The sequence below is a fragment of the Narcine bancroftii genome, chromosome 8, assembly GCF_036971445.1.
Source record: "Narcine bancroftii isolate sNarBan1 chromosome 8, sNarBan1.hap1, whole genome shotgun sequence".
NCBI lineage: Eukaryota > Metazoa > Chordata > Chondrichthyes > Torpediniformes > Narcinidae > Narcine > Narcine bancroftii.
This window is the reverse complement of record NC_091476.1, coordinates 168867042-168879427: the sequence shown is the minus strand read 5'-3', so window position 1 is coordinate 168879427 and position 12386 is coordinate 168867042. Positions and strand designations below refer to the sequence as shown.

At 40.9% G+C, this 12386-nt stretch overlaps 1 protein-coding gene across 1 annotated transcript in view; it reads right to left on the bottom strand.

Moving 5' to 3' along the window:
- Positions 1-608: 608 nt before the first annotated feature.
- LOC138741562 (uncharacterized) overlaps positions 609-12386 on the bottom strand; it is a 33594-nt gene continuing 21816 nt past the window's right edge. Inside the window, exons 4-7 of the mRNA XM_069895819.1 lie at positions 11373-11547; positions 6786-7025; positions 3778-3948; positions 609-693 (exon numbers count right to left, since the gene is read on the bottom strand). Coding sequence (XP_069751920.1) covers positions 3816-3948; positions 6786-7025; positions 11373-11547 — 548 coding nt within the window. The 3' untranslated portion in view covers positions 609-693; positions 3778-3815. The remainder of the gene's footprint in view (positions 694-3777; positions 3949-6785; positions 7026-11372; positions 11548-12386) is intronic.

Sequence of the window (12386 nt, the reverse complement as noted above, 5' to 3'; positions counted from 1 at the left end):
CTGGTTGCCCGGTGACACACAGTCGCCACCGCAGACATCAGTGGCCATTTTTGTTTTCAAATTGGCCATGGACGAGACCTAGGTAGGTTTAACCGGGTTCTCTGACTACCTCTGAAGTGGGTTAGGGACGGGGTTGGGTTCTGACAGGGTTGACCCATTTGGACCCTTTCAAATTGCTGCATAACTGAGGCGCTAACCATGCAAAGTGCCCAGTTAACCTGATTATACGTGACAGTTTGAAAGGGCCATATTGATCAAATCCATGGGTTTTCTTCCAGCGCTGTGCTGAGCCGCCAAAGTTATATGCAGAAAGATCAAATGTTCATGCATTAAGTTAATAACATCTCATCATGTCCCACACGAAATTTTGAACAAAAATATTCTCCAATTAAAAAGGCAGAATCTACACATTTATTAGCATTGAACAGAACGTATCAGAGATTATTTTAAAATGAACACCTTCCGTGATGTTACAAAGGAAGGTAGAATTATGGAGCAATATGAAATGTGGTTCCATGTTGGTCACTGTATTTTCATGCCTTGGATTGGAAAGTGGCTGGGTTTTACCATCATTAATCCAATGTTATTTTAGGTACCTAAGTAGGTAGAAGTATCTTCCTTTCAGACAATCATCTCTATTCGAGGATCATCAATATCTTGTTAAAGTTGACAAAAACACCTTGACTGGGTTTGCTGAATAGAGAGAAACAGAACAAATGATTGATCAGGATGCGCAAATCATTTATTTTGGAATAAAAATGAATTAAAACTAACATACAGTATGGCAGAATGAGTTTTCTTTTGCTGAGTTAACCCTGGACAAGCTACAGTTTGTGAGTAATTCTTTTACATTTCCATAAGTTCCGGTGTGGAGTTTGCACACTCTCCCTGAGACCAAGTGGATGTTGATGGGGTGCTCTGGTTTCCTCCCGCATCCCAAAGATGTGATTTCTGATACGTCCTTTGCTGTTAGTAAGGAGGTGAATGGTAGAATCTCAAGGGAGTTGTGAGGCAGGATTTGTGCCAATGGATCCTTGATGATCAGTATGAATTTGATGTCCTGAGGGGCCTGTTCTGGTCCTATGTGATTGTGCACAGCAAGTAACATTTTAACTACTGGACCCATATGTTTGGGAATCACCTCCTGGTGCAGAAGGCACATTAGCAGTTTATTTAATTCAGCTAATTCATCAACATTACATTTTAGGAGGAATTGCTCTATTCAAGGTTCACTTATTCCTCACTGGATGTCATATTACTGCTTTCAAGAGTACAAGGAGACCTCATTATCTACCGACAGGAGCAGAAAGCACATTGCCAACAGCAGGAGCTTAAATTACAAAAAAACCCAGAAAACATTTAACCCACACAACAGGCTGGCAGTATCTGTGGAAAGAGAAATGGGGTTAATGTTTCAGCCCTGATACCTTTCATCTGATTATCCGATTATCCAAAATGGTCGGGACCGGGCCTATTTCGGATAAACGATATTTTCGGAGAACTGGTCATTTTTAAAAACAGCCCAGTAGCAACAGCAAATCACTTGTAACAGTGTTTAAACAAACAAGGGAAGACTCTTAAAGCATGAAATGATGTTTAATTCTCACTAAAAAAAAAAACAACCTGAACAAAGCAAGATAAATCCAACACCAAAAACTCAAAATTCCACTTGGAGGTTTTTCCAAAATTCAAAAAAATGTTTTCAATCAATGGCATTAGTTCAGCTCTGAAAAAATTTCAGATAATTGAGTATTTCTGATTGCTTCAGATATCCTCATTTATCCGAAATTTTTTGGGAGGCAAAATGATGTCGTTTCGGCTTCAAATTTTTTTCAGATAAATGAGGATTTCTGATTTTTTCCTGACATTCTCTTATCCAAAGAAAAATTTCAGAGTTGAACAGACGTCAGTTCCAAGTCCAAAAAAGTTTGGATGACTGGGGATTTTGGATAATCGGACTGTAGTTTTCAGCCGCAAACGTGGTGCAGAAGGATAAAACAAAAGGAAATATTTCTGACAGGCTGAAATAAAATAGGTCAGTGGCAATTAGAGACAGGTTACTTCCTTCTGTTGTTAATAGCAGTTATGCGGGGCAAACCCAATACTTTTCACTTGCTTCTCAATGTACTTTTGAACACCAAAGGGTAATACACAAAAGTTGTGGAGAAACTCAGCATGTCTCACAGCACCTATAGAAGGGAAAGATATATAACTAACATTTCAGGCCTGAGCCCTTTCCGGTAAGCTTTCAGGTTTCCTTCAGAATGAATCTTTAAATGTCCTCTTCCATGATAGAGAGAGAAAATAATGTGTCTGACCAGATGAGGTTTCTGCATTGTGCGTTAACATTAATATTTCAGGAAGAACTTCAAGAAGGGTGTCGGGTCACAAGGATAGTTTCTCTCCAATGTCGATAAATGTGAGATGAAACTTATGGTGGTAAATGTCTCTGGTTGGGAAAATATTAATGAGAATGTAACAAAATCTGCTCATCGGATTCACGAATCTCATCGTAATTACTTAGAGTTTTATGGCTTTACATGGTTTACCAAAAGTAAGAATTATTTGTTTAGTATTTTGTTATATTTTAATTTTTATGAAAAAAAACTCACAAGAACATTAGAAATTGAATTAGATCAGCATTGCTCTTACCTTCACATGGTCATATCTGAAGCAGAAGTTTTTTTTTAAGCAGTTTATTTAATTCAGATGATTCATTAGCATTAAAAGTTTTGGGAGAAATGGGCTCTATTCAAGATTCACTTATTCCTCACTGGATGTCATACTGCTGCTTCCAACTATGTTACCTACCGACAGGAGGAGACTCTCCATTCTTCCCTCTTCTGACAGCCATCAGGAGATCATTTGGTAATTAAATATGCAGTACTAGCCCAACACCAGCAGCTATCTCGACCACACCCCCTCTCCCCCTGTGTCCCATAAGGACTCCATTCCATTCTCCCAATTCCTTCAGATTTACCGTATTTGTTCTCATAATGAGAGTTTCCTCATCGGTGCTTCTGAGATATCTTCTTTGATCCTTAACTGTGACTTCACCTCCTCTCCCCCCCCCCCCACCATAGTTGACAAGGCAGTCACTGATTCTTCTCCACTTTTGCCCTTGTGTTGTCAACCCCCTTCTCCTACACTCAATAAGGATAGGACGAAACTTGCCCTCACTTCCACTTCATTGGCCTGCATGTATATTTAATGGTCTGGGCACGCTCCATTGGCTGACTGTATCTGTGGCCCCTCCCACAAAGCCCCGAATAAAGGTGACTGTTCCACAGCCCCCTTCTCAGTTCATGACAATCGATCATTCCCATTCTATTGGGAATAAAGGCCTGTTAGTATTACATAGCTTCTAGTCTTTTGAAGTTATTGATGGTGCATCTGCTTTAAAGGAACAAATGAGCGCCACAGTTAGTGCAATACTGTTACAGCGTCAGTGGCTGGAATTTGAGTTGGAATCCCATAAGGACCTTGTATGTTCTCCCAGTGCCTGCATGGATTTCATTTAGGTGGGCTCTGGTTTCCTCCTACCATTCAAAATTATACAGGGGGATGTAGGTGTATTTGGATGTAAATAACGTCCCATTACTTCCTCTGCTCCGCACACATCAGCTGTGATTAACAAGCATTTCATCATCCTCTCTTTTACGGCAGATAAGCCTGAACTTGAACATCTTTGATCCCCACCCAGTCACAGGCATTCCCATTGTTCTTGCCACCACTCCCCTACTCTGCAATTTAAATCACATGTTTTCTCATTCTTACCAGTTCTGATAAAAGGTCATCGACCTGGAGTTTGGGTTCTATTTCTCTCTGCAGATGCTACCCGACCTGTTCAAAGCCTCCAGCATTTTCTCTTGTATCCAGTAAATCTCTTTATTGTAAAATGGATAATTATAACGAAGGAAACTGAAGAATCGAAAAGTAGGTAAATGGCTATAAGGAAGGGGATTTTAGAGGAAATAGAAACGCATTCGTCAGTTGAGCACATCTTGTTAATTCCACCTTGCGTGACACCCATTTTGCTGGAGCTCCTCTACTTAAGGGAAACTTTGACTACTTTTGAATAAATTACTTTTATGACTTTAAGGTTTGTTGGGGGATGTGCAGCACACACTTGGGCCAAATTCAGTTCACCAATTGAAAAAAGGAAAACATGGAGCACAAGTCGCTGAAATGAGAGAGATGAAATGAATTCCTGTAATTTTGTACAGTCAATCTCCAGGATTACCTCGATCCAACAAACTATCAGAGTTTGGCACAATGGAAAACTAAGCGTAAAACTGGAAACAAATCGAAGCATATTTTTAATTGCTGTAATTTGTAATGTTTTTTTATTAATTAGATACCAACTCTGCTTTGTTGTGATAGTTATACGGTCGAGAGATGAGCCCACTGGCCCATTACATTCATGAAGAGCTTTTCACATATTTGCATTTAATTACACTTAGGGTTAGGTTATGGCAATGACCATACAGCACAGAAAACTGGCCCTTCGACCCTTCTAGTCTGGGGCGGTTGTTCTGGGGAAGTATCAGGTTCGGTTGGTTCATAGAGGGATGAGTCCGGATACAAGTGTAACAATCAAAGGTAACTATTTTTGAACACACAGGAAACAAACAGGGAAAGACACCAAACGATACTCAATTATTCTACTGCTAAACAATTATATAGGCATTCACATCGGACCCCAGTTGGACTCCAATACCAGTGGCAACCTATCTTCTACACACTCCCGCACGTGTACATACTTCACAGACAGGGACTTCCAAACACACTCCCTATACGAACAGGGGTGCGATTCTCGGCAAGTACTGATCTTTTGCAGTATTTCAGCTCACCTCAGTGTAGTGCGTACCTCACCCGCATCTCCTCAAGCAATGTCCACAGTACTGACCTGGAACGGAGTGATGTCCGGAGCTTGAACTACGAGGCAGAGAGAAAGAATATGGCATCCATCGATGTTTTGTACCAGTAGTTCTCAACCTTTTCTTTTCCACTCACGTACCACTTTAAGTATTCCCTATGCCATAGGTGGTCTGTGATTAGTAAGGAATCACTTAAGGTGGTATGTGGGTGGAAAGGAAATGTTTGAAAACAACTGTTTTAATCGTACCTAATTTGCTCATTATGTGCACGGTTTTATAATTTCAAAGGAAATGGGCCATGTTTCATCTTGTATTCATATGTGTGAGTTCTTAGAACAGCACATGGATGAAGGAAAAGTTCTTTACTTTAAAGTTGTTGTAAACAGCACCATGAGGCATGACATGAGGCTGCAAGCCTCTATTGCAGATCTAACATACTGCAGTCTCCTGCTCTGTGTCGGTCCCCTGCTGGCAGCCAAGTATAATCAAGCGGGAGCTATAATCCTTAAGGCATTGCTAGTTGCATTGCAACCATGATCACCATCATTACAGGCCGATGACAATTTTTCTCAAGCAAGATATTTCATTAACAATTGGGTCTAGAGCAGTGATTCTCAACCTTCCCTTCCCACTCACAGACCACCTTCAGCAAACCCTTACTAATCACAGAGCACCGATGGCAGAGGGAATTCTTAAAGTGGGATGTGAGTGGAAAGAAAAGGGTTGGGAACCACTGTTTTCTACTGTTCTGAGCTGGGCATCTGCCCACTGATGACACTAAATCATTTAAATGAGCCAGTGGTTTGCATTAATGGGTGGCCAGACTCTAACCTTGATTGGCAAGTGAGGCTACAACCTTGATGAAGGCCTCAAGCCCAAATCATTGGTTCTGTTATCTTTATCTTAGCTGTATAAAAATTACACTGTTTGAGCAGCTGAGTTTTACATTATTGTGTTTTTACTTCAACCAATGTCTGCAGATTTTTGTGTTTTACTTCAAATGATTTCAATTTGGAACTCTAGCCCTGTAACATTTCTCTTCCTTTTTCTCCTCGGTATATGTCATGAAAGCACCGAAAACTCTGATACTGCACTATCCATAAATAGTAATGGTTCAGCACCTGGCTCATCACTCCCCTTCACACGTTGGTGTCTTAACTCCTGAAATTCCCTTTAAAATCACCTGCATCGCAGATTCACATTCACTGTGGTAGTTCCTGTGCTCCCTTGAAAGTCACTTTGTTGATTTCCTCCACTCCTTCAAAGCTTACCTGGTCTTTGTTTCCTTTAAACATACTGCAACTTCTGGAAACATGCCTTATTCTACAGTGTAAACATCTAGAAAAAGCATGCATGAAAAATGGAGCGTATTAAAATCGTCTGTAAATTCCACCCGTCCAGCCCCACCAATCTCCCTGCATAAATGGAGTTTTGTGCATCTTAAAGCTCATTTTCCAAAAAAAAGAAAAAAATATCTTGAAGTTAATTAAGCTGCAAATTTAATTAAAACACCACCTCAAACAAAGGGATTCCCCTTCGTGGTTCTGGTGTTAGCTGAAGAAAGGTGGACTTCAGAGAATAATAGAGTTTAGGCCTGATGACATCCTGCCATTTACCTTTGGTGCATTTTAGCTAGAATGGAGATCCCGTATATGTCACCTTACCTCAGAATAATTTGGGGCAAATCTTAAATGAGAATTCAAATGTCTCCATTAACAAAATAATTCCTTGCCCCAATGAATCACCTATTCAAAGAAGCTAAGGATTAAAAGAAGAATGAGTTAATGATGCCATAAATGTATAATTTGCTGACAGGTTTTTCAAAGGAAACAAAGTGGGAAGAAAAGGTAACCAAGTTTAGCAAACATTTTCACATTCATAAAGCTTATGTACTGCTCCACTCACCAGTGGAAATAACAGTGCCCTGCAAACGTTCCATTGCGGAGGCCATTTTCAGGAAATTGTAGTTCTACTCCGAAGCAGACTTCTGGCACGCCCGGCAACATGCCAATATACTTCAACACACCTGTTCCAATTTTGCCAGTCGGCAATATGATCTTCACTCTGAGCCCGATCTTTAAATCAAAGATGGTGCGTGGTGCGTAGGCTTTCAAGGGCTGATTGCTTTTGAGATCTGCCTTAAACCTGTGAGAGGGAATGAAATCATGCTTAAGGCAAAGTTACTCGTGGGCCAGGGGATGCAAAAAAAAACTCTTTTAGGACACACCGTGCGGAGAATTAGCACTCATTCTGTTGCATGTCAGCACTCAGACGTTCACGTGGCAGTCCATTCAGCTATGTTCTACTTAGCTGTGGATTTGATAAGAACATGAGAAATTGGAGCAGGGGTCAGCCATCCAGCCTGTTATTTATCATTCCCCACTCACTTCACTCCAGATCTGACATGAAGCCTCTCCTCACTCTCTTCTATCTTTCAGCCACCAACTCTCTCATAAGATTAAACAGCACAGAAAATTGCCCCTCAGGTCAACTTGTCCACGTCAACTACGTTATCTATTTGCCTCTGTTTGGCCCATATCCCTTTAAAGCCATCCCTGTACCTGTCTAATTCTTTCCACCTTTCCCATCCTTAGGGGGTGATAGAGTTGGCATTAAGATTGTCCCAATTGGTGTCAGTAAAGTAAGCTTTCTTCTGCCTGCAGCTTACAATTTGGCATCAGTGTGGCACAGTTGGCTGGTGGGAGAGAATATCAGTGCTTTATTGGATAAATTTCATAATTTTACCCATCCTGGGAGCAACAGAATTGTACCTAATTTTGCATGATCACAACATCTGCAATTCACCAGAGGGTTCACTTGAACAAAGGCAAAGAATGTGGAAACGCACAGAAATGCTGAAGGAACTCAGCTGGTCCATAAAGGGTAAAAATATATTAAGGCCTGAGCCCTTCTTCAAGATAAAAGAGGTTTCACTTGATTTCGCCCTTTCGACACTTCCCCAATTACCCATCTCAAGAAACATCTATTACAGATATACGAGGGACTGGGATCTGGAGCAACAAACAATCTGCTGGGAGCCCAGTGAGTCGAGCAGCATTGGTGGGAGAAAAAGAATGGTCAACACTTCGAGTTGGAGACCTTCATCAGAACTGACGAAGGTTGCTGGCCTGAAACGTCGACCATTCTTTTTCTCCCACTGATGCTGCTTGATCGAGCAGGGTTATTTTTTACACCCTCTATTGCTTTATTCTTGAACTGGAAGGTGGAACTCTGCAAGGAATGGTAAGAACCGGTTGAGCATAAGCTTTGAGCAGGTAATGAAATGGAACTAATCACAGAAGTGTGATTATTTATTGCCCATCCTTATGTGCCTTTAAGAGGGCCATGATCTGACTTCTTGACCCCCTTCTCATTACATATAGATACACAGCATGGTAACAGGCCATTTCGGCCCATGAGCCCATGCCGTCCAAGTACACCCAATTGACCTACAACCCCTGGTACATTTTGGAGTGTGGGAGGAAACAGGAGCACCCAGGGGAAACCCAAGCGGACACAGGGAGAATGTACAAACTGCTTATAGACAGCACTGGATTCCAACCCCGGTCGCTGGTGCTGTAACAGTGTAACCGCTACACCAGTGGTTCTCAACCTTTTTCTTTCCACTCACATACCACTAAGTAATCCCTATGCCATTGTTGCTCTGTGATTAGTAAGGGATTACTTAAGGTGGTATGTGGGTAGAAAGAAAAAGTGTTAATTGTACCTCATTGACTCATCATGTGCACAGTTTCAGAACTCCAAAGGAAATGGGCCAATGACAATTTATCTCAAGCAAAATATTTCAGTAGCAATTGGGTCTAGAACAGTGATTCTCAACCTTCCCATCCCTTAAGCAATCCCTGACTTATCACAGAGAACCAATGGCATAGGGATTACTTAAAGTGGTGTGTGAGTGGGAAGGGAAGGTTGCGAACTACTGTGCTATGCTAACCGTGCCACACTACAGCATGGTGATAAAATTTTGTTGGTTAGAAAAGGAGTTTCAGCAATTCCCCCAGTGATGACAGAAGAACAAGAATATACTTCTGGATAGGCACAAGAGCCTGGAGAATCTGGAGCAAAAAAAAATCAACCGGTGGAGGAATTCCACAAGGTGAAATTGTCAACATTTTGTGTTGCGACCCCAAGTCACGACTCAGTTCCTCCAGCCAAATTCCAAGAAGCCAGATAATCTTGTTTAATCCACAAATACTGTGCATTAGAACCAACTTTCTCATCAATCCTGCCAAGAAATTAAACTAGTGCAGCACTGAAAGCATTCCTTTCAACTACAATATTAACCTCTTTCGATAAATCCCATGCTATAGATATTCAATTGCATAATGCATCATTTTAATACCCTGCACAGTTACTTCTTTAAAACCCGTTCTCCTTTGTGTGCACACAATATTCTTTCTGGCTTCATTGTGCATTAAAGCGTTGCATGAATGGTGGATACCAAGCCCACGCATAATTTCCAAACAGCTGAACAAGTCTGTGACCTGCTTTCTGCCTGAGCACAGGCCGTCTATGACAGGCCTTTGAAAGTAGATGACAATATCTCAGGGAATCTCAGGAGAGGAGCGATCTGTTTCTGTTGACCTACCTTAGAGTTGTGCCAGTTTTTTTAATCCCATTGCCTCAGTAATTATGACACTAAGCCCATGCTTCATTTGCCTTTCATAGATGTTTCCAGATATAGATCTCAGCTCACTGTTCTTTGCACAAACAGGATAATAACAAATCTCCATTGAATAAGGAAGTGTCAAGAGCCCCTTTTCCATTGGCATCTCAGTTAAGGTGGATACTGTGCAGTGTCCGGGGAGAGGAAGCCATTTCCACCAGACTGGGACACTAATTGCTTTTCCACTGAACACACTCATCCCTGCTCTGCAAATGGGTGACTTTCTGCTATCCTCTTTTGCATTGATTTTGCACTGGTTTTATCAGCAAACACCGGGGATGTGAGTATAGGGATAGAGGGGGTTAAACCTCAGCGTGGAATGACATCATATGATGCCGGCATTTGGACAATGGTCCTTATCCACTTGACCCTTTCCAGTAAATTCCCAGTTAATTCCTGGGAATTATCCATTGGGGGTCAATGCAAAAGGGGTTAGAGTGATATGTCTATTCTCTGTTAAAAAAATTTAACAGTTTTACTGTTCTGATCAGATCTTTGGATGGAAGAGAAAGCAAGTGATACTAGAACCAAGGGGCAAAGGAGAGGATCAAACATAATCTTATTGAATGGCAGAGCAGGCATTAGGGGCTGTATAACTTTCTGAATGGACTTTTCAGAGAAAATAAAACATTTGTCTTAAAAAAAATGAAATTGTGCATATTTTTGAAATTTAAGGTCCGGATTGTTTTTGGTTAGCTTAGCTTCCCAAAGAAAGAAAGATTTGCATTTGAAATGCCGTTCAGCATCCTATGATCTAACGCAGCTAAGCATAATCATTTGTCATTCTTTACAGCCAATTAATAGCATTTAAAACCTCTGCAGTGGTTCTCAACTCTTTCCACTCACATCCCACTTTAAGTAACCCCTGTGCCATCAGTGCTCTGTGATTAGTCAGGATTGGTTAATGTGGGATGTGAGATGGAAAGGGAAGGTTGAGAATCCCTGCTCTAGACCCAATTGTTACTGAAATGTTTTACTTGAGAAAAATTGTCATTGGCCCATTTCCTTTGGAGTTACGAAACCGTGCACATAACGAGTCAATGAGGGGCAATTAAAACAGTGGTTTTCAAACTTTTTCTTTCCACCCACATACCATCATAAGCAATGCTTTACTAATCACAGAGGACCTATGGCATAGGGAATACATAAAGTGGGATGTGAGTGGAAAGAAAATGGTTCAGAACCATTGACCTATGCTGTTTTCACTTGGGAAGTACAGCAATACCTAACAGCATCGATATAATATCATTTTGAGAATATTAAATATTGCCAAAAGTAACTCCCCTTGGAATATTGCTATGTGATTAATTACTTCCACTTATAATGGTAACAATATATCTCATCCTAAACAGCCACCTCCACCAATACCGCACTCTCTTGGTACAGTGTCGCCATACTGGATGCAGGCATTTGAGTTCCTAGTGGGAGATGAGAACCCAAAAACTCCGAATTCAAAACAAGAATGCTTTTATCGAAAAGGAATGGAAAGGAAAAGTTTGAAAGGTGGAAAGAAAAAGTTTGAAACCCACTGCTTTAATCGTACCTCATTGACTCGTTATGTGCGCGGTTTCAGAACTCCCAAGGAAATGGGCCAATGGTAATTTTCCCCAAGCAAAATACTTCCGTAACAATTGGGTTGAGAGCAGTGATTCACAGCCTGCCCTCCACATAGCACCTTAAGCAATCCCTTACTCATCACAGAGCACCTACGGCATAGGGATTGCTTAAAGTGGGATGTGAGTGGAAAGATAAAGGGTGAGAACCACTGCAGTAGTGCCTTTGTTTCTCATCCTTTGACAACGTACCTGTTGAGGAGAGAGCCACTTCTGAAAGAGCTGAAGCTTCTCAATGAAGTGAATTGGGTAGACCCAAATGGGAGGCTGCAAAAGGGCACTGCAGTGATGCAGTGCTTGTCAGCAGGTTCGTTGAGAAATGGCATCAACTCTGTTTGGCTACCTTCATCAAATTGTGGTAGGAAATCTGTCAGCACAAAGCAGAAATTTACATAAAATTTAGTATTCTAAAATGACTTTGAAAAAATAATTCCCAAATACCATATTTTTTTAAAACTTTTTCAGCATAAATCGGCTCTACTTTTGCAGTGAAATCTGTGTATTGTTTCATAAATCTTTCTCGAGGAGGTGACCAAGAGGATTGATTAGGACTGAATGGTGTATATTATCTAAATAGACTTTTACCAGGCTTTTGACAAGGCCCCCAATGATAGGCTAGTCTTGGAGGTTAAGTCACACAGGATCCAAGTGTGCTGGCCAATTCAATTCAAAACCTCTTCGGTGGAAGAACTCTGTGAGTAGGAGTAGAGGATTGCTTTTCTGATTGAAGGCCTCTGATCAATGATGTGCCATGGGGGTTTGCACAGAGTCCACTGTGCTTTGTTATCTACAATATATTTTTACAAGCCCAGAGGACTCAAAAATCCAGCCGCAATAGAAATTCATCAAGACAATGGTTACTTGTTGCTTTTAATTTTCTTTAAACTTAATAACAGGATCAAACTTTAATTTATAACTATTAACTTAACCTAACCTAACTTAACACCTTTCTAATTTTAAGTGCACGTGTATGTAATGTGTATGTTCAGGAAAGTTCTCTGTTTCACTGTCCAATCATTCACTTTTCACTTCTTCAAGTTCACCGGTATCAGTCAATTCTCATACTGTGCACAAAATTTAACATGTGTAATTTCCACCAGGCTCCGGTGCTTAAAGTTAAATGGCTACTGCTCAGGAAGGTTCTCATTGGTTTATGAGAGAGATTCGTTGCTCGTTAGACACACACAAACTAATTTCCTCCAATCA